This window comes from Microchirus variegatus (genome assembly GCF_963457635.1).
Source record: "Microchirus variegatus genome assembly, chromosome: 5".
NCBI lineage: Eukaryota > Metazoa > Chordata > Actinopteri > Pleuronectiformes > Soleidae > Microchirus > Microchirus variegatus.
This window is the reverse complement of record NC_139806.1, coordinates 17,504,109-17,530,490: the sequence shown is the minus strand read 5'-3', so window position 1 is coordinate 17,530,490 and position 26,382 is coordinate 17,504,109. Positions and strand designations below refer to the sequence as shown.

Sequence of the window (26,382 nt, the reverse complement as noted above, 5' to 3'; positions counted from 1 at the left end):
TACATTCAGTGTCAATTTATTTTTCTGCAGCCAGAAAAATAGAAAAAGTAAAACAAGGAACATTCATACTGCTGAAGTGTAGGTTCTCATGCTTGCACATTTACAGTACACGTTGATCTGATACAAAGTTTGGTAGAACTCGACATATTGCCACAAGATATTTACAAAAATAACGTTAAAACTGCAGTCTCTTTAAACACGTCGACACGTTCATAAAAATAAAGCTTTCTGTGACACTTTTTACCCCCAAAAGAACAACAAACCTATATACAGTCGATGATGGAGATGAGTCCTGTGGAGCCACAGCTGAGGGGAGTAAAGCAACTATCAGATTATGTGTAGCAACAAAACCACAGAAGAAAAAAGCATCTAAAAACATTCAGTCTCGTCATACCATCATAAATATGCATCTCCGTATTCGGGATGTCTCGATGTACGACAGATTCTCACTCACACTTATATTATATTTGCCTCTGATAGATGCACTTTGTGTCAAAAAATATTTTGATTTTATTCATCATATCATTTTTCATGTACGTAACAAATTCAAAAAGATGTGAATTATAGACACAGAGAATGAATCCTTATACAGGAGAAGGTACTACTCATCTTATCACACCAATACATTGTTAAAATTACAAAGGGACTGCACTGTTGTGACAAAAAAAAAAGAAAAAAAAACAGCATTACTGGTGTGGGCAAACCAAAAGGCACAAATAAAGCCTGGGCATGGAGTGTTCCATAATGGCACTGGCAAATCGTTTTTGTTTTAACAGTCGTAAAATGGCCACGTTGTCGGTGAAGCGCGGTTTTAAACGCGTCTGTTTCGTCTCCACCTTTCACAGCAAACGCTGAGGAAAAGAGCGTTTTCCTGATTCAGCATCGGCCACCTGAACGTGACGTCACAATCGACGGACGACAGCAACGCGGTCGTAAAAATATACAAAACAACTGAAGCCCAAATCCACGAGAACTCGCGTCAACGTCCCCACTAAACCATAAACGATACCCATGATGCATCTCTGTGTGTGTACGAGCGCGTGCGCCTTTATACAGTGTAATGTACATGTGTGCAACTGATCAGCGTTCAAACAAATGCAAAAAAAACCACAAACAAACTCTGAAAAAAAAAATCACTCATCAGTGCAGGGACTCCACTTCACTCAGCTGTCTAGCTCTTTGGTTTCCAAGCGTCTATAGTGCATCAACTTGCAGGCGTCAACTGTGACTTTCTTCAGACCGGCTCTGCTCACCCTCACACTGCCTTAACCTTCACACTTAGTCCCTCCCACCACGTCTTCACTGCTGCTGACGGTTCCTCCCTCGTACACGGTCAGGTTCTCCTCCTTACAGGTGTCTGGTGAGGAGATGAGGAGAGGACACATGTTAAGACAGAGATGTGTGAGTGTATATGAAGACAGTTATCAACCCCAACTGTGTATAAAGGTCCAGTGTGTAAGAATAAGTGACATCTAGTGGAGAGACTGCAGAGTGCAAGAGAGAAGACTATTGGGCCGAACAACTAATAGTTTTAAAATCGAAGTTTTTTTTTAATGTTATGGCTGCAGTAATGTCAGCTAAATTAACACCAACCCTGTGATATCAGCTCCTCAAATGTGTTGGTTTCTTATATTTCTGAGAAGTTGCAGATTTCCTGAAACCAGAAATTAAAAATTGGGAGCAAAACTAAATCTTGAATTAATTGATATTTATTGTGCTGATACTGACCGATTAAAACCTTTGTGGTAATGTTTTTCGTCATAGTCTACATAGCCTTAGGTTTTGCATTAAATTTCTGCCAACAGGCTTTCTTTTTTTAAATCATCATTATAAATGATGCAAAACAAAACTTCACTGATATCTTAATAATTTCAGATGAACTTCCTGCTCTGCTGCAGAATCTCACTGGGGAAACAACATTCATGTCATATCTTGCAAAAGTTTTGCTATAAACATGCAAGTAAATCCTGCATCAAAATACCACTTCTGTTTCTTCTGTTTCATTGACAATACAGTCACTAAATTCATGCAAGCATTCTTTTTCACACAACATTTCCAAAACAGTGTATTATATATAATGTGTGAAGTGTCTCAATAGTGAAGATCAGTAGTGCATGAGACTTCTTTGACTCAAACTACAATGGAGACGTAACTATTTTGTATCCTTTGGTTAATTAACAGGTTGAGTTAAAAACAAACCAAGTTCTAGCAGCTACGTCTAATACCACAGCTGAATACGGTCATCTAAACTGAACTGAAGTTCATCTTGATTCAACAAATGTCAACACATTCACACACTGAAACACCCTTAGAGTTACATTCAAGATTATGTACTTTGTCCAACCACGAACCTGTGGATATCAGTCGTGTCGATCTAACGTCGTACACCGGAGAAAAACATGTATCGGTGTCAAATTGTATTCTCCTCACAAACAAGAGAGTCAAGAGTGTCTGACAAATGTTCTAGTGATCCGCTCAGACCATGATAGTACGACTGTGCTCTAGTTTGAGTGTCAATAGCCTTCTTTGTTGTCAAAACCTAGAACCTGCGATACCCACAATGCAACGTAGCTGCTGATTCGTTTGTGATCAGTCTGCATTTTTAATTGGTGTTTGCTGCAGCTAATGTAGCCATGAGCTTCTCGACTCCACAACAAACAAGTGGATTACTCCACACTCAGTCGAGCTACAAAGAGCTGGTAAATGCCAACTCCAGTGAAAAACTCAGACTTTGCCACAAAATGCTTGACAAGTTCTTAATCCCACTTTGACAAAACAAAACAAAGTTAACTCCTCCTACATTTTGTGTGAAAGTAAATGCTTTCATTCAATCTGTCCATCTGCTCAAATCTCTATTCGCTCTATTGCATTATATGTGGAACTGGCAGCGAGTTCTTGTCCTGACCGAGAATCACCCTGAAACAAAAGAACACCACTGCAACCATGCCTCCTCACAGCCAGCCGCGAGCAAAACTGGCGTGATTCCTACCTGGGGCAAGGTTAAAGGGCAGGTGAGGGGAGAGAGCTCAGGGTCCAGGACAGAAGGAGGGAGTCGGTGCTAATGCTGAGCATCTATACCTGTAGGGCTGAGCACCAGAGCCTGGAGGATGTCCGACAGGGAGACGATGCCCTCGATGCTGGAGCGCTTGTCCACCACCACCAACCGATGCACCTGGAATAAACAAAATCGGATGAACTGAACAGAGCGGAACAAATGTTAAAGTTTGTCACGTAAGCACGTTAGCGTTGGAGCCTCACCTCAGCTTTGACTATTCTGTCCACGATGGTCTCCATCGTTTCTGTTTTATGGCACTTGACTACTCCTTCAAAGTACTGGGAGCGATGTTTCAGAGCCTGTGTCACCGTATTGTCCAGGTTGTTGTACGTCTTCTCAGCAGCCAAATTCTACACACACACACACACAAGCATTAGAGTGTATTGTATAAAGTAAGACAATACATCTAATATTTGCCTTTACGGCTCTTCCTCAAAAAGATTTCGACTTACAATCACATCGAACTTGGAGTAAATATCCACAACTTTACCTGTAAGAGAACAAGAGCAACATAAATTAATTTAGAGAATATTCAAAACATACAGAAAGTATGTACCATAGACTGCATATAAACATGAGTAGTAAAGCCAAGGAAGTAGGACAGAAGTAGCATTTAGCCACCAGGGGGCAATGGTTGCAAAGTGAACTCAGTTTAAATGGAAGTAAATGGTAAAATGAGTCTCTTTCTGACAATATTTGTTAATTAATGGTCTCAATTGTTATTTCTTCTTCTTCAATAGAACACAGTGCTGATTTTGTAGATTATGTTGTCATTTGGAGGTAAACAGATGATTAACTCACTGGCTGCCAGCCATTTTCAGCACTGCCAAGCATTTTACAGCATTTTGACTGATATTCCAAGACACACAAAATGGTGTATGACGATGTGAACGCCAACACTACCAAGAGAAAGAGTAGACTCTATTCTTTCATCAGACGTCATGAGTTAAGTGAAGCACACCGAGTGACCACTAGTGTGTTAGACAGATGGTTTTGCCCAAAAGGTTCTGGTGAAATCACAAACCTTGAGGCTTCAAAATGGGAGTCTGTTTTACAACCGCAGGACTGTGTTCCTCTTTTATATACAGTCTATGGTCAGTGGCAGAAGGTTGTCAGCTTACCCGAGTCATCCACCACAGGCAGAGCAGACACTCGTCTCTCCACAAAGATGTTGAGTGCTTTAATGATGGGCGTGTCCGGGTGGATAAAAGCAATGTCATGGTACGTACCAATGCCCAGCTCCTCGACAGTCTGCTTCATGAAGGCCGGCTTAGGCATTTCACACATCTGCGTTACACAGGAACACAAGGAGACATGGACACACTAAATGTGAACGCCGTCCAGACTCACTGAGGTTAAAAAATACATTTCATTAATGTGCACATTAAACCACAAGGGGGCAGCAGACAATGAAAGCAGGAGGAGAGATTGTTTTCCAGCAGAAGTCATCATAATGGCTCATATTTTAAAAACAGTCCGGCTTAACACAAGTTCACAGATGATTGTGCTGCTGGACTCACAAAGAGCTGGAGGAACTTGAGGATCCGCTTGTGTGTGAGAATATAAAGTGCATTCCCCGTGACGGGGTCAATGACAGGCAGACGGTGAATTTTGTTTTTGATGAGGGTGTACACTGCATCAAACAGGCTGCAAACACAACACACACAAGGACCAGTTAGGGAAAGCACAAAAACCTGCTCACAGATATGTACCTAAGCAGGTTCACTTATCTACAGCCAAAATAGATGGATACATACATACATACACACATACATACATACCTTGCATCGGGTGATATGTTGACCAGAGGTTTGAACGTTGCTTGAAGGTAAACCTCTGTGTAAGCAAGAAATATTTGCATATTCAGTTTGGACTTTTTCATTCTACTCGTATAAGAACGTGACATAAATATGTTAATCACCTCTCCACGTCTCAAGCTTATGTTCCTCTAATTCATAAATCTGCACCTGCAACAACAAAGAATTTAAGTTGGTTTTGGAATAAAAAAAATAAAAATAAAAAAAAGGAGAAATTCCTAATTTGGTGAGAAGCAAACGACATGCAACATCTGAAGTGAGCCTACCATTGGTGACTTATAGTATCTGTGTAGTATGATGATGAAATCTGTGATGGTCAGCATTCCTGCAATGGACGGGAGCAAAGAAACACTGAATCAGTAAACAACATACAGTGGAATTGCCTGCGGGCATAGCACAATTGGTAGAAGAGACAGTGCATACAAGGGTGCGGTTCAAACAACACATCACCCACCCCACCACCACCACCTTTACCCTCGAGCTGAGTGGGCATTCATTATTTATCACAGGCTGACTTGCAATAAACGAAGCACAACAAAATAAATTCACTGCTGGGTTGGATTTTAACACCGCCTTCCTGGCACCAAGCTCATTTTTCTGAGACGCCCAACCTGACCATGTGCTGGTCAACACAGCGGAGTCATTGCTGTGCTTAATGGCTTATGACAGCTCTAATGACTACTGCTTAATATAGCGTCATGCTCCCCTAGTCATGGCCACCGTCATTAATACGCAGCACTGTCTGCCTCTGTGTCCGTCTGGCAAAAGGTGCACAGACACTGCAAGAACATTCTCCATCTCATTTTTGTGGAGTTGTGAAATAGAAATGAGCATGGCAGAAGCAGCTGCAGCCATTTTGACAGGTCACAGTGGGAAAACTCACAGATGTAAATCATCATGGCCGAGTACTATTTAGCTTCCTCATTTTCAGGGTGCATGCTCGTTCACCGCCTCACACTGTCCTGATTTGCATAACCTGAACATAGCCATTGCTACTGTGATCGGATACACCTGTTCTTTCCTGGGTAAAACATGTCAAAATGGCCGCTGTAAAAAGATAAAAAAATAAATAAATGGGGGATAAAAACACTGTTTGCCTTGAGTCTACAGAGCAGAACACATTTAATTTGAGATATTCTGTAAACATTTCAACTCATCTTTAAAGGAAGACACTGGACTCAAAGGAAAGCGAGTCAATCTCAAAAGATATGGACGCCTTTTTTCTTTGCTTATTTGAAAACTGTAAACTGAGAAAGCACTAGACATTCTTTAAAAGACAGACAAAATACTCACAAAACCCACAGTGCATATCCTTTTGTAAACACTGTTATTTTAGTATGTGACAGGAAAAAAAATAAAATAAATATTCCCACGTTTTGGGCTCCTTACCCACAAAGCTTTGCTTCTCTGTGTCCCATAATGGTGCAGCTCGCACACCATTTGATACCAAGGCGAAGAATGCTTTCTTAACCTGTCAAGCAACATTTGAAAGGAAGCGCTGCAATCAAGTCGTTAATAAGAAACCATTTGGATGCACAACAACAAGTTATTTTAAGATGTCACCTCCTCATACATGAAACTACTGAGCAAAAACTAAAAACCTCAACAAAACAATATCTAATCAACATCACATTTGCATGAGTGGTGAAGTGTGGTGTAACCTCTGGATGTTTGTGTTGTTTGTTTGTTTTTCCCTCTTGGCATCCGTGGATTTTGTGGTTGAAGATCTACACATCAAAGAGGTCACATCTCCCAAAGGATTACTGTTTAACAGCTTTATGACAATCCCAACATACCATCTCAGAGAAATGGACCCAAGGTAAAAATGATCCTGTTCATTTTATTGAACATTAACTTTCACTCGTCACAACAAGCAACCTCTAAATCATAGAACTGTTGTAAATTCTACTGTGAAGCAGTATGTGACGGTGTTAAGGGTATTTTTAATGAAACCAAGGCAAAAAAATGCAGGCAAGACACTGAATACTGATGCAAAACTGAGCTGACAATGTATTATTTTTCATGAATATATATAAAAACAAAAATATAAATACTAACTTGGAGTGCCGTGTCGAACACAACCAGCTTGGAGCTTGTGGGGACAATATCGTAGCACTTGTGTGATTTCATAAAGCGTGTGTAAATATCACTCTCAGGTTCAGCAGCTGGAAGAAGAAGAAGAAGAAAAAAAGGCAGGATAATGTTTTCAGAGGAAGGAGAAATCTCACAGGGAATAATATAATGAGAACGCCTAAAAACAAAAACAGACTCTGGGAGCCTAAACAACCATTACAGGTCTGAGCCACTTACTGCCACTTTAGCGTTCCGTGTTACTGATAATTATGCTCCGCTTTAAGCACAGAAACAGTAGTGGCTTGGATCTCCTCACAGACGATGCAATTTGAACATTACAGTAATCTCTTTCCAACAAGCACTGAGCAGATTAGCTGATTTACAGAAAATTATCAAGTGATATTATTTGTCCCACCTCAAGATTTGCTAATTTTAAATGATCTTGAACAGAAAAAGAAAAGGTTTGTAGTATCAGTTAGATATAAATGCATCTTTTTAACTCATTGGCTACCAATGACGCCTATAGACGTCAAATGAAACAGTCACTGCCAATGACGTCTGATGAAAGAAGAGAGTCTACTCTTTCTTTTGGTCGTTCCAGTGTTTACATCATAGAACACACCATTTTGTGGGTCTTGGAAAATCAGTCAAAATGCTGTAAAGCACTTCTGTTCAGAGATTACCTCCACTAAGGAGGTTATGTTTTAGCCATATTTGTCTGTTTTTCCTTTTTTCCCCCCAGTTTTTCAGTAGCACAACTCAAAAACTGAAAGACAGATTTGGATTACATTTGGTGAGGCTGTAAGATTATGGCTCCAGAAAGTAATGAATAGATTTTGGTTGGTATGTAAATATAGATCAGGATGTTTTTTGAAAAACAACTGTTAACCTTGAAAGTTTAGGGAGCATTATAACACTGTGGGAAACTGAGCGGCCTTGGTAGAGGTTTTCACCCTCTGGGTGATTTTCTTTAGTTATCTATTAATCAGGGAGGCCAGATACCGCTTACATCTGTACTCAATCTAGTTAAATAACAACATACTGCAAAAACACACATGTATCAATGCATTCCATTCAAGTACCATAATAAAAGGTAGATCATAATTTGTTATATATTTTATTTACATGCACCGGGATTTGCCAACTGTGACCTCTGCGTCAAATGTATATGAATGAAGAGACAAAAAGAAGAAGTCAGCAGCCTATAAAGTCCACAGTGAATGACTCTTTGTGAATGAGACTGGACAGATGCTATCCATGGCACACAGCTCACGCAACTCCAATAATCCTGTGACATAGACTATTTTAATGTGTCAGTGTAACTCAAACACCTATGGCACAATGATCACCTTTATGATGAACGGAAGCAGTAAAGAGCAGCAGCAGCAGCAGAACTCTTACCTTCATCATCTAGTTCAAGTTTCTCCAGCATGCCTTCAGATAATCCGTAGACCTGAGAGAAGAGGGAAGACAAGTTTGCGGTGAAACCTTCACAACAGCGCACCGCAAAACTTTGCTGTAAATAGTGAGTGAGCAGCGGGTTGAAGCTACTTCCCCCCAGCGGCCCCCAACAAACTGTGGTCACGGCGCGAGATAGCGGTGCGCAAACGTAAGGAAAATAAACACGAAATAAAACCACACGTCGTGCTCCCAAAGCGATAACATGAAACTCTAAGAGGTCCGCTACATATAAACGGGCGACACGACAAAAACAATGTGGAGCAGCAACTTCAGTGGCATGTTATTAATAGACGGCGCGCACACCCCCCTTAACCGCGGAGTGGAACAGTCCTGATCCATTTGCTGCAGTAGAGGGAGAACCACAACACACACGCTGCTCAAACAACCACACGCGTGTCACATTTAATCCCACCAGGACTAAACACTGGAATTCACGGTTTAAAACCACAATGTGCCGCTCAACACTGACTCACCTGAGGAAAAGTGTGACATGAAGCGTAGGCTACAAAGCAGGAAGCTCCATACACGCTGTGGACACACCCCTCCATGCAGACGGAGACAGAGGGGTGCCTCTCCATATTAGGAAATCCCTTGCGTTGCTAAGCAGCAAGAAGCTAAGGATACCTTGTCACACCCTCCTCCAATGTGGGTCGATATGATCATGTTCCGTCACGATTGTACTCAGAAAAAAACAATTGCGATTCACGATAATATTGTAATAATTAATAATAATAAAAAATAATGATAATAAAAAAAATGGTTTGACAGTTTTTCTACTTTCTTAATGATACCTAAATGATATACCTTAGTTAATTTGCTTCTTGTCCATAATCTTACAAATACATAATGTTATGTAAAGAAAATGTGACCTGGTAAAGAATGTTGAAATGTTAAAAAAATTTAAGCAAATACGTTATATTAATAAAAAAAAAAAAAACACATGATAATAAAATGCATTACTTACAAAAATATTACTTGTATTATGAAACAAGTAACATCATTTTGTAATGTTACCAAAACATACCAATGCTATAACTAAATTATTTACCATAGAAATGTTTTTTTTTTAAATTATGTGATATTGTAGTGATGTTACTACATTATCAAAATATATATATCAAAAAATCACACAATATTGTAACGTTACAAAAATGTTTACATACAAATATACTTACAATTAAAAAAAATAAAATAAGGATACATGCTTTCTGTGAACATTCTAAAACAGGAATTAGAATCTGACGCCCCCTTGTGGCAATAAAACATTAGGAGTTTACTAAAGATTTTCTCCATTTATGACTATCTTCATCATGGAAATTCACCATGATCGATTTATTGGGAGCGCTTTTTATCACACGAATGTGTTGTATATATGTAATCCTTGCAATTCATTTCATTTGAAAAGAAAAACCCAACATGGTTAAGATCTACAAATACTCTCATCCTTGGCTACAGCAATCTGGGCTTGTTGTTGCATCTCACACTAAGCACAGGCAAGTTCCCAGCACCAACTATGCTGTGTCATGTTAATACATTTGCATAGGCTACTATAGGAACACAGAGCATTTAAACTGCTTTTTTCCATCACTTTGTTAAAACATATATACAGAGGCTACAAATGTGCAATATTAAGTGTCTTATATCCTTTTACAGCTCAAACTATAGGCAATCTGATGATAATTTTTTTTTCCATTTTCCCTGAACTATATAAACACACCTGAGCACAAAGTACTACAATTAAAAAAAAAAAAATTGGATTGGAATTTGTGAAATATGGAAATATGTCAAACTCAAAATTTGCTTGGCTCATTTTTATGAACAAAAATAAGAATGAAATAGTCTATTTTGTGATACAAAAACAACACATACAAAGACAAAAACAATTATTTTGTAAAGTCTGAAGATCCGACCTGTAAACACACCCCAGGATGTCCATTTAAGGAATTGTGTATTACTGCAACTGCAGTGACACAGATCTGTGCCACATGAGCACTCAGGGTTAAAAGGTGCTTCTTATTTACACTTTTCCTTTGGTCTCAGGTTTTGCTGGTACGTTCACAACAAGCCACTGCAGTAGTATGAGGAGGCTTGCATACCTGCTGTGGGACGTTAAAACAGTCCCGAGTGTCGCCCCTGCAGTGGTGACACAGCAATTCTCTTGCCAAAAACTACTCCCGCACTTTCATAAATCTCACGCTGCAGTGGCCATGCCGTCTGCTCTACTATTTCACACAGATTCGTAAAATTAACCAAAAAAGATTAAACTAAAAGTAAACTAAAAAGCCACATGTTTTTGTTAGCCTTCTTTTTACATGATGGAGGAGGACACTGAAGACTCATCACTGTTCAACCACAATCATGAGTCCTTGGGTGTTATTCTCAACAGTATACAATGATGCTGATGAAATATTGATTTATCCTCTCTGGCTAGGATCCACCATCACTCACAGCAGACATGTTCGGCACAGACCTTCAAATAATTATTCATTAAATCTGCAGAGCAAGCCGTGAAGTCATTTGTCATTAGCAGTGGAAACCTGGTATGACATCCTGACTCAGACCGCCTGAATCCTGATAAACCTTCACTGAGAAGTCTTGTGACAGTGACTATGTTTGTTCTCTGCTCTGTTTCTCAGTAACAGTCAACTTTGCAGTGGCTTTGCTGACATCTAACACTATTTGAGATACAGGGTCGATGCCAAAGCAATGTTAGCACCTTCACTTGTGCCAGTGATGCAGAGCAAACAGAGGCTTGATGCTATAGACATCTGTATCATACACTGTTAACTATGACTGAATAAAGTAACACATTATTCAAGGCATGCCACTTTATATGACTATAAAAAATGGAAAATGGCATCTATGAATGACAAAAGTTAATATAGTATTGTGATTTAAGAGGTTGTTGGTGCCAGATGGGCTGATCTGAGTATTTCAGAAACTGCTGATCTGCTGATCTTTCACGCACAACCATCTTGAGGGTTTACAGAGGATGGTGTAAAAAAAGAGAGAGCTCCCAGTGAGTGGGAGTTCTCTGAGTGAAAATGCTGTGTTGATGCCAGAGGTCAGAGGAGAATGAACAGACTGGTTTGGAATGATAGTAAGGACAACAGTAACTCAAGGTATGCAAAAGACAGTCTGTGTCATGTGTACCTTATAAAGTGGCCAGTGACTGTCATTTCATTTTTCAGTAAAACCATATCAGACAGTTCAGTATATACTTGTGCTATGATCTGAAACGTTTGTACCTTAACTAATTAGTTAATATTCTAATATTGCTGACTAGAGCAATAATAAGTCACATTTAAATCTCTTTAAGAATGTGTCACTGTCACATTAATTTACATATCTGAGTTAACAAGCAGCCAATGAACCGCTGCAAGGCAACGACTCACATTCCTAAAATAGATGGCATTGCAAATTTAACAGCTTCCTAAAACGATTGACATTTTACTGCATCGCGACTCACTTGTCGTGAGGTAGAATAAGACGACCCAGGGTTTGAGGAAGGGATCGGGGGTTTAGCAGAGGGGAGGCTTAGCTGCTGTCCAGTGTCCGGAGGTGTGGAGAGGGAGCGGGTTCTGTAGCTTGGTTCCATCCGCTCCGGACTGAGCCAACTCTGCGGTGCTTCCTGGGTGAACACAGGTTGGCTGGTCACCTGGGTCGGCGTGGTGGGTGGTGTGGAAAGTCCTGAGGCTGTGGAGAGACAAAAAGTGTCAACTGTCAACCAATCCTGCGTTAGTAATGTCACCAAGAAACTGCACAGATTGACATGGGTGATAGGTTTAGTTCAAGACTGAGGTGATATATTCATTACTGCTATAGATACTATAAATGTTGTCACATGCTAGGACAGAGAGGGAATGAGTATCTGATCCATCAGGGACTGATAGGCCCGAGTACGGCACAGATACCAGAGCTAAACCAAAGCCAAGTCGCTGACAGACAGGGATGCATCATGTGAACCAGCATTACAAATGAAGTGAGAAAACGGAGCTGCGTTAACTTATCAAGCGCATTTCCACTATGTGTCACCTTTAAGAGGTGAATGACAAATATAATTTTGAAATGTTCAAATATAAACATTTAGGGTCCAGTAAGTCGATGTATGATGGAAGTTGCAATTTCTCATGTATGTAAGACATAAATAGATAAACAGATAGTCATCAATGAAAACTAAACTTTTTTTGTATTTGCTGTGGGGCTACATATGTGGACATATGACCGTATTCTTACCCAGTGAATATCTAAATCTCTTCAAAATCTATACGTGAACAAATTACATACAGCCTGTAATGTCATTTTAATTGTAATTAAGATGTTAATGATGCTCACACTAGCTAAAAGAAAATCTGAAAACATGCTCTGTCAAGCAGAATCACAACTGACTGAGGGAGCGTTTGTGTGTATACACCAGCAGCGTAAGGGCGTGTTGGAGAAAGAAACACCAGACAATGAACTAAATAACACTAAGAAACACACAGAGTCTATGGACCTGATAGGCTTCATTACAATGCTTTGAATGTAGCAGACATCTTTTAGATCCACAAGTTACGCACTGCAGTTTTAAGTAATGATAAAAACTACTTTCAAGGAGACATTTTTTGAGTCAAATTCCTAAAGCCCTAAACATCCAGGGTTTACTCACACAGATATTTCCATGTATTTTGTCTACTGAGAACCTATCTGACATCTGTGTGCAGGGAAGTGAAGACACCATAGTTTCTCTGAACCTCAGCCTGAGGTGAAGTCTAAACAGTCAGAAACAAAAACACCTGTGTGGGCGTGCACTGCCTTTCACTTTTGTTACTTACAAATACGTCTTCCAAACGTACACTTATTTTATCTAATTATTTTAATGTCGTTGTAGGTTGTTTATACCCACAACTTCAATGAAATCCACTTTTCTCTCTAATTCCAAGTCTCCTTCAGACATTACAGCATCATATACATGCTATATGATGCTGTAGGAGGTGGGATTGTTCCAGTGTGGGGATCAGAGGGTGAAGGCTAACCAGTGAGATCTCCTGTTACGTCTCTGCGTGTGGCACCTCATTAAAGTTTTACAGCGACAAATTTGCTCCATGTTCAGAAAATAAAATATGGATGATAAACAAGCTGTAAGTCAGAAAATTTGAGTTTAATTGTTTTAACTGTTCCACAATAAAGCATTATAAGCAATGAATTATGCTTAACTGCCGTCTATAGGCTAGAGCTATTATGTGGTGTATTACACAAGACACAAGACAATAGTCTAATTCCAACATTAAGCCCAGTGCTAGCGTAACAGTCAGCTGTCTGTGATGTAGCCACCCCTGTGACATGTCACAGGACCCTTTCACATCAGGTGTCACAAGCTTACGCATGACGACATGCGACACTCACGCTGTGCTGGCTCCTCCCCACTGACATGTTTCTCAAACTATCCAACGAGGGACACGGATGATCGGGACCAAATGGGTCGCGTTACAAATCTTCCACGATGAGACGCCATGTTTACACTTGTGTGACAGGAGTGCCAAGATAAGATGTGTAAAGATCACATGATGTTCAGGACTCGACCTCCTGCATTAAAATACTAAAATAATACTAAATAGTAAAATAATAATCAGTTTCTGTCATTTTCTTTTTCTGCAAGATGAATTCAAGAATGGTTTGTCATAAATGAGGCCCTGTGCGTTAGGTGAAATGTTTTCCTTGGTCTGTCTATTTGCACTCCACACTATCTCTCTTGACATTTAGTTGGCGTATATGGACCCTCTTTGGCGCGCTCTGCTTCCGCCCTGTAGCCTTCTTATTTTAGCCACGCTGTTGTGGCACATTCCACAGACAGAGATAACAGCGGGACTGGGAGTCCTCTCCTGAGCCTGGTTGATAGGGGGCAGCCAGGCACCACCAAGGAAACAGGAAATGGATGGAAAATGGAAACTAACATGCTAGCATTATATACAAGTTAGTTTCAACTAACTTACCAGCATTTAAGTGTATGAGTTTAACACAAATTAAAGTGTCTAAACACTGATCCAATGCACCTATGCATTGGACACAGCTTTGTCAGTGCAACCGATCAACCCATAGAAAATGTACTTATTTACAATTTTAGTAATTGAGTGGTTGTTTTAATAATTTCTAAAGAAAAGTGACAAACATTTCCATGAGTGAGGACTTCCATGATAGTGGAATGGACTGTCTATTATTGGATTTGAGCTGTGTTTTTCTTAAAACCACAGTTTTCTGATTTAGTACAGATCAAGCAATGAATCTAGAGAAATCACTCCGAATTTTGCAAACAAAATGGCTGCTTAGTTTCCCACAGTGTCAATACACTCATCAAAATTAAATCACTTCCTTCCTAGGCCATAACCTAAACCCTGAGAAAATTCAATCAAAAATCAGTCTTAAGTATGTATTAAAGCAGGGGTGTCAAACAAATTTTCACTGAGGGCCACATCAGCATAATGGTTGACAGAATAAATGTAACTAAATGTAAACACACCATCAGAAAAAGACTCAGAAAAGCAGAGGTGATTTCTTCAGCCACAATAAAGCTAGCTTTCACTGCCGCATCATTTTTGGTTATGGCTTTTGTGAACACATTCTGCTGCGATCGCAGATTGTTGTTTTTCTCGAAGGCTAACTTTGGCATACTTGGTGTCAAAATGCCGACTGGATTGTACTCTTTGACGACGGTCACCGCCTCACAACACAAAAGACATACTGGTTTGTCGGTATGTCTTTTGTGTTAAATATCTTTCTCTTCCTGGATATTTTGGGATCATTTGTGGATATTTCAATCTCAATTTCATTCGTTGCATGATGCATATACAATGATACACTGCAAACTAGTGGCGGGATGCCGTCACTTCACGGGTAACACAATCACTATGCATCGTGGGAAATGTAGTTTATTGTCAATACACACCTTAAAGCAGCATAGACCTCGCGGGCCACATCTAGCCCCCGGGCCTTGAGTTTGACACATGTGTTTTAAAGAGTATTAAATATCATAATATTTCCAGCCATTATACTGTATGTTTTGCTGGTAAAAAAAACCCTGTTATTTGCGAAGTTGCAAGTTGGGTTAGTAATCAGGCTAGTAAGGCTAAGCTTATATTTTACTGCAAATTTGCAATATTAATGCAACACCATTAAAAGTGGGCCATGTATGTGTGGGTGTCCTATGACTTTGTTTTGACCTCTGAGCGGCACTTAGGTCAACGCAGACACAATGGGCCTACTGTATTCATCTCTGCTCAGGCATGCAACACAAGGTATCACAACTGAGAATGGCTGTTCATGCACTGCTTAGAACAGGTGTGTAGACTGAATGCTGTGAAATGACAGTCAGTCACAACAAGGGTTTCAAAATAATGTGGTAAGTACACTGTGGTGCACAGGAGCAGTGAAAAGAAAAAAAAGAGTTCACGAAATCACACAAGAGTGCAAACTAGGTCATTTGAATGAGCAGTCACGTTTCAAACTGACATACAGCACACTTATGAAGTCCTCTTATTGGCTACTAATGAAATTTCACATGGAAATGGCAACTTATTTTTTATCTGTGCCTCTGTTTGATGAAAATGAGGGAGCAGGAGTGACATGTAGTAAATAGTTCAGTCAGTAAAACACACTTGCTGCTTTATAGGACAACTCCTTGTGTTGTGTTCTTAAAAAGGTGCCATGAGTACCATAAGCAGCATCGCTGCCACCTTTATAGAGTAGAGGCTCTGGATCAAAGGGCTTATAATTCAGACTGATGTGTCAACACGCTGTTCACTGCTGTTACAATCAACCCTACATCCTTCCACAACCACATATAGACGTGCATCAATATGACAGGACCCTGCTCCTCTCACCAACTCCACCGAGGTCAGCCTGGCTCTAAATCAGGAACTGTGAAGTCTGTGATGAAGAGCCACTTAAACACCACACAGTGGGGCCCCGGCACACCACTCATCAAACATTATGAGGAAAACACTTTACAGTAGCTGCAGTTCTTATATTAAAAGCCTGAAACAACATTAGGTGGCAGGAGATTTAAGACCAAGTGAAGAAACTCCACTTAGTTTCACAATAAAGTGTCTTGTCTATTTTAATGACGTTTTCAAATGGGGCAGCTATTTTTAAGAGATTCTCTTTGGATATGGGACAGCATACTGACATTAACCTCACACGTACTACGCAGAGGGGCTACCAATTACATAATGACACTACTTTGAAATAAGTAGCTTTTATTTTTATTCAGATGCCGCATGATACAACAAGCTTTCAATTAATTATTTCACATACCACTAAAACAATTAAATTACAGGGAACCTTTTAACGCAATGCATAAATGACAGTGCAGTAAATCTGTGATGGCAAACCTCTTGCCACTGCTCTGCCTCTCATCCAGTTTTACCACTTGCCTATGTCCTGTCACTGTAGACTAGAGACCAGTCATGTAATCAACACCTACAGCTATATGGAGCACACACAGCTACAACGAACAACATTCATCACAGACACCGATACCATATAAAATATATAGACATCCTCTCTTCAAATTAAGACTATTTATGCAGGAGTTTAATTATTGTAAAACATCAAAAACAGCCTGCCGTTACCGGTAGTATAAATGCTGTTATGTGTGGAAGAAGTGGCAGCATAATTTAAATGCAAAGGGCTAATGTAGCAAATGGAGAGCTCAGCACATTACCAGACAGACATGATGCCATGGACTGAGGTCTCCCTCCTAACCCATCTTGCTCCTTCCGTTTCTTGCTCCTTCTTAAGCTGCCAAACCTCTTCATGGAACACAGTGGGTTGTGCGATCAAAACTGAATCCAACCATGACCATCCACATAACGAAAGGGGCGCTTAAAGTGAGAGTCACTCCATTCCTTGGCGAGGAAAGTTGTCGAGAAATTAAAGGTAAATAAGAATATCTGACTGATGACCAGGGATGGGTCACAAAATACAGAGAATGGTTAGTCTTTTAAGTGGTTTGGTCCTTTTTCAGGCACAATAGCCTCTACGTCTGGATCAAGAAGCATACAATAGTCCCTTTAACCTTGTATTAATCCACAAGAGAAAAAAATATTTTGATTATGCCAATAAGTTGCACATTCCAATTTTTCTTGAAGCCAGCATTAGCAGAAAACAAATCCTCCAGAGAGAATGGAGCCAGAAGGAGGCAGCGCATAAGATGGAGTATGAAAGCTGTTAATTCCACACAGCTTCAGCCAAGAAATGTCCCTCTCACAAGTGATCCGAAATTACAACCAGAGCAGACCACAGCGCCTCTTCAACCTCGCAGCAGTGTCAGTGCTTTAAATTGTCAGGTGCAGCTGTGGGTGGCATCTCTTTAATATAGCGGCCGTGTCAGCAGCCTGTAAAAGGAGGCCAGTCAGCGAAGGTTACACCAGCGATTGGCTCAGGCCGCACATCTCCCCACCCCCCCATCTTTCAATGCCCTCCCTCTGCCAGAGAGTAAATTCAACATGCACATCTGTCTCACTCCGTCCAACAATATAAGACACAATTTAAGTTTTCCAGAGAATAAAATCCTCGACTTTAAATTCTTCTGAATCTGCAGCTCAGCCATTAAAGAGACAGTGAGATCAGAGGCACACAGTCATGCAGCTCTGTCATTTGTACACTCAGTTGTCCGTAACTTTTGGGGGGGCCTGACCTTTAAAGAGTGTGTGGGCCTGCCCCTGTCAGATGACAGCAGGGGGACATCCCATGTTCTGTCAGCTGATCAGAACACTTCCATTATCAGCACCAATGGCCTCTCCTACCCTTAACAGATGGCCCACTCAGTATCTGCTTCTCACATTAGCTACAGCATATCCAGTACAGATCTCAATTATCATGTTATGCAAGTGCCCCACTCTGCTCAGTAGGTCAAAATGAGGTAGTATCTGAGACGTCAGTGACAAAAGCAAATGTCATGTGACACTCATTGTGTTTCCATTTATAGTGCAGGCTGCCAGGTTTCATATCCAAGAGGATTTTAAATATTTCTTCACATCTATGTCTTCAAGGTGTCTTATGTTAATCTTTCCAGCTCAAGTTTCCCACACAGAAAAAGAAAAAAAGAGAAAGAGACTCACCCAGGCCTTGTAAGGCCGGTGTTTTGTGAATTTGGAAAGTCAAAACTGCCCAGTTACTTTATTTACTGTCAACATGCAGTACGCACTAGCAACAGGGAGAGTGAAAGTGAGAGAGAGAAAACCTTGCATGGTTGTGTGAAGAGCTCGTGTGAGTCTGGTCGACTTCCAGATAAGGATATGAGAGTTGCCTTTAGCAGTGAGAGACTCACAATGTCCAGGCGATGGGAAATCAGAAGGTATTCTGATCCTATTTGTGGCAAATGTAAAATACTATGGAGGGAAAGGAATCTGTTATATCATCTATAATTATATAACTTTATAATAACTTAGTTATGCACATGATCAGAAAGATCAGGTGCTCATGAAAGGTTAAAATTCCAATTTTCCAAGTATAATCAAGTGAAAACATTTCAAAGTCAAACCAAGACAAGAGCACACCCTTGTGGCGAACCTAGGTTGTCTACAAAAGCACCCCGACTAATAAAAACACAGTTGTACCCTCTCACTTGTAAGATATTCATTCATACACATATTTTACTGCTGCTACCATTGGTCACTATTCCCTTAAAACCACATAATTAGTCAGTGAACCACTGGAGAGGATGTCGGGTCTCAAACCGCACCACGTCATGGCAGCTGCCCAGGCCACTGAGTTAAGGTGTGCTGGTGTGCTTTAGTTTACAAAGTCTACAGAGTAAACAGAACAGAGCCGTGAGGTCTGGCTCGAGCAGTAGATATTCCACCAAACACTGCCAACCCATTTACCAGGAAATAGAGAAGAATGGGCGGGTTACATGTACAAGCCAAAAACACATGAGTCATCACTGTACTGTTTGATGCTGCTTCCATCATGGCTGTTGTCACGAAGAACAAGCTAGCTTTTGTTATGTAATGATGAGCTTCACAAATACATGGAGAGACTAAGGAGAGCTAAAACCTTGCCTGACACTTTTGTGCCTCATAAGACAAGGCCTTATTCTGCCTCGTCTGTCACAGTTTCACTTCCTTGCACACATCAGTGGCACCACTGTGTTATTACTAGGTTCTTATGATGATATGGAGACTGTACTGTAGCTGTGGGACAACATGTCTGTAACCTAATCTAATCTGTAATGCAGCGCTCAGTGCTAAGAACAGATAAGAGAGACACAATATGTTTTGATTTTCAAAAACAACAAACGTTAACCATTTCCCTTCCTTCTTACGTGACAGTTGTTGGCGTCAATAAGAAGACGGTGACAATGAAGGAATGTCTGTCTGTCCTCGAGTGATGGCCCATGTCTCTGCTGAGGATCTTAACCAGGTTGGCTTGCAGGTCACAAAACATTGCAGTGGAATTTTCTGTTTTGTTTTGGTTTAACATGAACAAAACAAGGCTTATACTTCCTGACTAGCACAATAATGTCCATTGTGCATCACAGGGATGAACTTATACAATACTAAGAATTGGTATAAGGCTGATACTGGTCAAAATCACGAGATCGGTTATCGGACGCATAAAAATCGCATGCTTCACTATGCACAGATGGAGAAAACGTAAATAATAACAGAATATTAGCTGAGACATGTTGTGATCATGTCTTGGAAAACACTTGAAATGGCTAGGTGGGGAATGCACCAGGTGTAATATGACTGCATTGGACCGATATCAGTATCGGACTTTAAAAGTGACATTGAGCCAACCCTAGTGCATACACGAATCTGTAAAAAAATGCAACAGGACACATTCTGAAGTCTGTTCTGAACATTACCTTACTGACTTTCTAGAATAATTAAACTTCTTCTCAACTCACCTCTCCTGGTTCGAGAGAAGATTTTGATGCTTGCAGGTGTGGAGTTGGATGATGAGCGGAAGATACCACTGAAGCTTAGGCGGTGGGGGGATTTCGGAGATTTTGGTGGGGAGTTCTGGTGGGAGGCAAACGGGAAGATATTTCTGGGTGAACTTGAGCTCGTCTTTGTCTGGACTGGAGCAGACTGGGGACATGCTGGCATTATGGCTCTGGCAGGACTCCTCGCAAACACTCCTATGGTGGGGCTTGCTGTACGGATCTCTCCCTGTGAGACAGTTAGGAAGAAGTTTTATTTTCATGTGCTTGACGTTATGTTCAGTGTTTTCACATAATACCAAAGCAGGGCCTAACTGTAAAAACCGCAAGTAAAAGACGACAAACAAAAAGCTGTGAAGAGAGTATTATGAAATGACAGCTGCTGATTGCACTGATTTTTTGTGGAGCTGCTATAGTGGTTCTCCTTTTTCACTATTTGTCATATTTGCTGCACTGTCACACATGCCACTAGGGGTCTCTCATTCAAAACAGTAACAAAACACCACACAATAAGATGACGCGAACACAAGTCAACTAGTAGTAATAAATATTTCCTTCCTCACTCTAACGAGGGTTTGACCCATATGTTATAAATGTTAAAGCTGATGACATCGTTAAAAGGAGTGCATTACCTTGAACAGAAATATGGATTTCAACAGATTTAAAGAGTATCGGAAATGTTTTGGCTAATGCAGATACACTCATTTACTCATCTTCTACAGCTTTATCCTCCACATGAGGGTCACAGGGGGGTATGTAGATACACTAATCAACAAAATATATACCACTAGTCTCCTGATGTTTTAATGCAGAAATTACACGAATTACAGCTTTTGGAGGCATGTTGAAAAAGTCTGCATGAGAATGCATTGGGTGCAAAATGCAAAAAGGCATGTTCATGTTGTTTCACAACATCTCTTTTACCTGTGTAGTAACTCTGCATAATGTTTTACTCAAAGCAACAAAATTCAGAGAGCAGACTCTAACTAACTAAGATACCCTGTGATGTTGAAGATGATATATCGTTTGGCACAGAGCAAAACATCTCCTTCGAAACAGGCTTTAATCTGCATTTTTTTTTCTTTAATTATGACTTTTAATGTCTGTTTAATGTAAACAGGCAGAAAATCTCTTACTCCCTACTGACGGTGCAGTCACAGCAGACAAACTAACTGCAGACACGGAAAGCCTCTTCCCACCACTGACTGCTGCTGGCTCTGAATATGCCAACAACAAATCTTTTAACCATTTGTGGGCTCTGATGCAGTGAAGCCTGATACAGTAATATCCAGTGCTGGGGTTACCAGAAACAGATAAAGATAATATGAAGTAGAAAGACTATATTTTGGGTCTGTGTGTCTCTCTGATCATTTAAATTTCCTTTAAAACAAGTCTTTGTTTGATTTTGGTAAATATGAGAAGATCAAAATCTAAAAAGTGGTGTTGAATTTAAAACAGAAACCAAAAACAGAGACAAAAAAATGCCTTTTTTATACTTGAGAAAACTACAAACATTACATTACAGCAACAACAAGCAGTCAAACCATCACACCCTGTGATAGAGCCACATGCTATAATTTGGCCAGTTTAGAAAAAAAAAAGGTCTTTAAATGTCCTCATCTCTAGGATTTGTGTGCACACTGTCAAGACACAAGACACACTTTATAAAACCATCAGATTGTCCACCTCTTGTGCAGGTAGGATAGTTATTTGTTGAAGGCTTGTCCTTCATGTGCACATTTTTTAACCAATCCTGTGACAACAAATCTGAGGGTGTGAGCACACACACCCATCCCCCGTTTGTTTGCCAAAAACTCTCACTCCGACGTTGAGCAAGAGCTTGCTGAGGTGGCGAATGAACCAGCAGCTATGGACTTTGACTAGATATTAATCAGCTCTTTAATACAGACACGTGTCATATATTTATCATCACTGCAGTTGAACGGAATATGCGCTATGGTTGACTTATGGTAAGCTAACAGTCAATGATTAATCCTATTTAGGGCAATTAGACTAGACAGAATTGCAGAGGCTGATTTCTTTTAGAAAAATCAATTTCCTCTATTCCTGCTCTTGCCATGGCTGAACACAGTGGGCGTAATGTTACTGTAAGCAAGGGTTGGCAGTAGAAGATGGCCTTGTGTATTATTTTGCTCTCCTTAATCCTTGCTAAATGTGCTCAAAGCCAAACAAACAGAGCCAAGTGATAAATCACGTGTGTGGGGAGAAAGCAAGGTTGAGAAAACAACAACAAATGGATGAAAAATAATGACACAAAAACCATGAAATAAAAATCATTTCCATACCGTTTGAGAGCCACTTTTATTCGGGCCACTTCTCTCCACTTGTGAGGAAGTAAATGCTCCAAAATCCTACACAGAAAAAAACAAACAGATCCAGGTGTCAAGGATCAAGACAACATTCAGGAAAAACAGCAGGAAAAACAAAATGACAAGTCATAACAGGAAATACAATGAATGGTGCTCTTTTCTATCACCTTGAGGGAAAGTGAAAAGTGTACTGTACACCCCACCGATTATTTAGCTTTTAGCGCTGCCACTCAAAAAAGAAGACAGACATGTTATGCCACAGCAGGAACCTTGGCAAGACAACGCAACATAGCTTCTTCCCCATTCCAAGGGCTGGGTTTGTGCGGGACATTTTAGAGTAGTGATGATAAACATTCTGCTGCAAAAAATGCCATTTACTTAGACAGGATTGATTATGTGACAAAGAAAACCTGTTCCGTTTACGTGGTTTCAACTCAGTTGAATTTTAAGAATAGTTCATGTATTGGTGTAAAACCCAAGTATGTCGCACTTTATGGTTTGTCACAAAAGCACTGTTGCTTTTGCTGATAAATACAAACATATTATACATCATACACAAAATCCTGAGTGGGATCATATGCAGTCAGTGTCTGATCGAAGATGGACAGGATGGATGCAATCAAAGAAAAATAAATAACTCGAAATCAAAATACCTGAGCTACATGCATACATACAACATGCTACACAACAAAACATACTAGTGTCAACACAGTTTGCTCGTGGGACTGAGGAGACACTGACCTTGATAAACAGGATGTTGAAGAGAGCTTTTAAGTGTCTTGTACAATGATTCCATTCAGTTCATAAGACTCATTAAGCAAAGAAAAGCACAATCCCTAACATGGCCTGATGAATAGAGGCTGAATCTGGCCCCACTACAGACATTTTTGTTAAATAAAGCAAGCGCCTCCAAGAGGTGATCATAATGAGTCATGACTCGCCGGTTTGAACTCGGCTCGTTAATCTGAAACAAAAATACAAAAATAATATATATTTCACAGGTCAATCAATATGGGTTTTTCCTTAAAAACCTGGGCAGTCGATACTGATTTTTTTGCATATGTTGCTGCCTGGCTTTCATTTTTCCTCCAAGTGATAAAATATAACATTTTAACATGAAAAAACAATGTGCAAAATTGCTCAAACTTGGTGGTGGTGTGCTTCTTTAATCTCCATTTTGTGTATGCATTGTTAAGTTTTAGTGACCTAGCAGCCTTCAGCAAATTTCTGAGAACAAAATCAGCCGACGGCGAGACAACAATCAGCTGAGGCCACTGTCATTCCACGTATACATCAATACACAACGTCAAGAGACACATGAATACTATTCCAGCTGCACATATGAGATTATCCTGTGTTGTTCACTGTGAGATGAATATGTTTTGGGTTTTGACGGCTGATGCAACGAGACATTTGAATGAATTTCCTGAAAATGTACATGAAAATTTCCTGGAATTTGAATCCTTTTTTATATTGTTGATATGTTGTTTATTTATAGCTAGTGGATATTGCATCTATCTATCTATCTATCTATCTATCTATCTATCTATCTATCTATCTATCTATCTAGTTGTGTTTTGTGAACTGTTTTGGAAAATGTTAAATGTTGTTGTATTGTGTCAAATGCTATGTAAAACGTTGTGTTTTCTATAATGCTGCAGTGCATTGACCTTCCACCTTAGAGGAATCCATCAGTACAAACAAGGACTTTTCTGGAAAACAACAGACAGTGATATGACACTGAAGGGCTGAAGTTAAATAGCCTGAATACGATTATTTTAATACGGAAGACAAAAGGTCCATCAGCACAGATGTCGTGGACTTTTGAGTTGTGGACTTTTGAGTAACATAAGTGAGGAAATGTAGGTCGCGGTGCAGGGTCAGCTGTCAATCACACTCACTCAATACGTCACGTGCGAGGCAACAAACGCAAACACACGTCCAAAAATGACGACTAAAAACTCCAGCTACTCCTGCTTTCAAAACCAAAACTTTAATAGGTCGATTTTTTTTTTTTTGAACAGTCACGGCATAAAGAAGACAATTTAGTTGATACTTCACCGACTCACTGGCATGTTAATACGCAGACTCCGTCTCTTCTTTGGCGTTTTCTTTGAGTCCTGCTTGTTGGACTCCATCACTGTGCTTCCCATGTTTTTTGTTTTTACTTCAAAAACACACAATAACACTCGTGTTTACAAAAGAGAACAGCGAAGCAGCTGCACGGACACTCCAGAGTCCTGTACACCGCCTGCGCCTTCGCTTTTATCTGCTGCCCCTTTTACTTTGTACGACAACAGTGAGGAGCTGCTGCCTCCCCTCTCCACCAGGAAGTAGACGCACAGAGGCAGGGCACACTCATCATCTCTGTTTACAGGTGCTGTGTCATAATCTGTACCCCGCACACACCAATGTGCGCGCCCCCTTACTCTGAAACACTAAAGTCGTTTTTTGAAGCGACAAAATATACGTAATAGTACATTTTCTGTTAATATTATTATTATTATTATTATTATTGGATAGTGGTGATAGCTTCAATTATCTCTCTTCCACCCCCCTTGCAGTGACTAAATAAGAACAGGCACAACTGAGGGCACACAACCAGGAAGACACAGTTTCGTGAAGGGGAAGCTAATTCTAACACAACACCAGGCAGATTTATCTGGCTTATTTATACACACAAGCTTCACCATCATGTCAGTGCGAGTCAGATTTTAAATGGATTATGACGCGAATATAGTACATTTGCTGCCATAATCTGCCCGTAAACATGACACTATAGCATTATTAGGTTGATTATTATCATCATTAGTAGTAGAAGCAGTAGTGGTAGCTATGTGAGTGGTTGGGTTAGAAGTGGTCTTAGCAATAGAATAAAATATAAATCATTTCGCTAGGATTTGTGTTACAGCAGCAGAACAAACAGTAGACAGAATAATGACTAGATAATAGTGAATACTAAATACAAGGTAAATGCAATGCAAATTGAAGTAGTTGTTGTAAGCAGTATCAGAGGTAGTATGGGAATAATAACTATCACAGGTTTATTTTAACTATTACAGGTTTGTAATTAAAAAAAAAATAATAATAAAAAATCCAAACTCTGGGCCATTTGGTTTCAGATTCAGATTACTTTATTAATCCCAGGGGGAAATTGTTCCATGGGGCCAATAAAAAAAATACTAATTTTGGGACATTGTTGTTGCCAAGATGATGCAGCTGCAAATATTACGGTACTATGGTACAGTAAACAAAACTATTCACTCACCTCAAATGAACTAAGACAGGGAAATCTGCTCTCATGTGCAGCCACTGCTACCTGAAGAATAAACAAGTAGAGAAACAAATATTAAGTTGTAATGTCATTTTTACACTTTGTCACCTACTCCATGTATGTTGGATATTTCATAGTTCCGTGTTTTACACAGCATCATGAAGCAGCAGCATTTTTATTCACAAAGGTCCAGCATAGAGAGGATGATTGATTCATCATCTGTGGTGACAGGACACAGCAGTTTTATTTTTGAAGATTGTTTACATTTTCTCAAAACCAAAGATCTCAGCTTCTTGGTCCAGCTCCTCAAGAGGGAGTATTTGTTTATTTTCCCAATCCTCTCCATCTGCACTACCATGAGAGATATTCAAACAAATAACTGCAGATGCTAAAAGTGGTAGCTTAAAACAAACAACACATACAACATACAAACATGTAAAATAGTT

General features: G+C 40.0%; 1 protein-coding gene across 2 annotated transcripts; it reads right to left on the bottom strand.

Moving 5' to 3' along the window:
- On the bottom strand, nucleotides 1-24,939 carry LOC310926918 (5'-AMP-activated protein kinase subunit gamma-1-like). Of its 2 annotated transcripts, none has more exons than XR_014592818.1 (16): nucleotides 24,732-24,939; nucleotides 22,639-22,704; nucleotides 20,297-20,561; nucleotides 11,876-12,102; nucleotides 8,347-8,398; nucleotides 6,931-7,037; nucleotides 6,262-6,343; nucleotides 5,139-5,197; nucleotides 4,977-5,022; nucleotides 4,837-4,891; nucleotides 4,576-4,702; nucleotides 4,177-4,342; nucleotides 3,508-3,545; nucleotides 3,259-3,405; nucleotides 2,990-3,172; nucleotides 1-1,357 (listed from the first exon to the last, which is right to left on the bottom strand). XR_014592818.1 is itself a non-coding variant. In XM_083889130.1 (16 exons), the coding sequence occupies exons 1-16, from the start codon at nucleotides 24,813-24,815 to the stop codon at nucleotides 1,266-1,268; spliced, it is 1,707 nt and encodes a 568-aa protein (XP_083745256.1). In that variant the 5' UTR covers nucleotides 24,816-24,939; the 3' UTR covers nucleotides 1-1,265. The 2 variants fall into 2 exon arrangements, 1 of the variants encoding a protein (XP_083745256.1); XM_083889130.1 differs by having other exon boundaries at nucleotides 3,079-3,172.
- Nucleotides 24,940-26,382: the final 1,443 nt, after the last annotated feature.

What these genes read in the sequence shown, in the direction of transcription:
- LOC310926918 (XM_083889130.1), bottom strand. Translation starts at nt 24,815, where the DNA reads ATGGGAAGCACAGTGATGGAGTCCAACAAGCAGGACTCAAAGAAAACG. An exon ending in GATACTATAAGTCACCAATG is followed by an intron (nt 5,023 to 5,138) that starts GTAGGCTCACTT and finishes TTGTTGTTGCAG; the next exon opens with GTGCAGATTTATGAATTAGA. An exon ending in TAAGCTTGAGACGTGGAGAG is followed by an intron (nt 4,892 to 4,976) that starts GTGATTAACATA and finishes TTGCTTACACAG; the next exon opens with AGGTTTACCTTCAAGCAACG.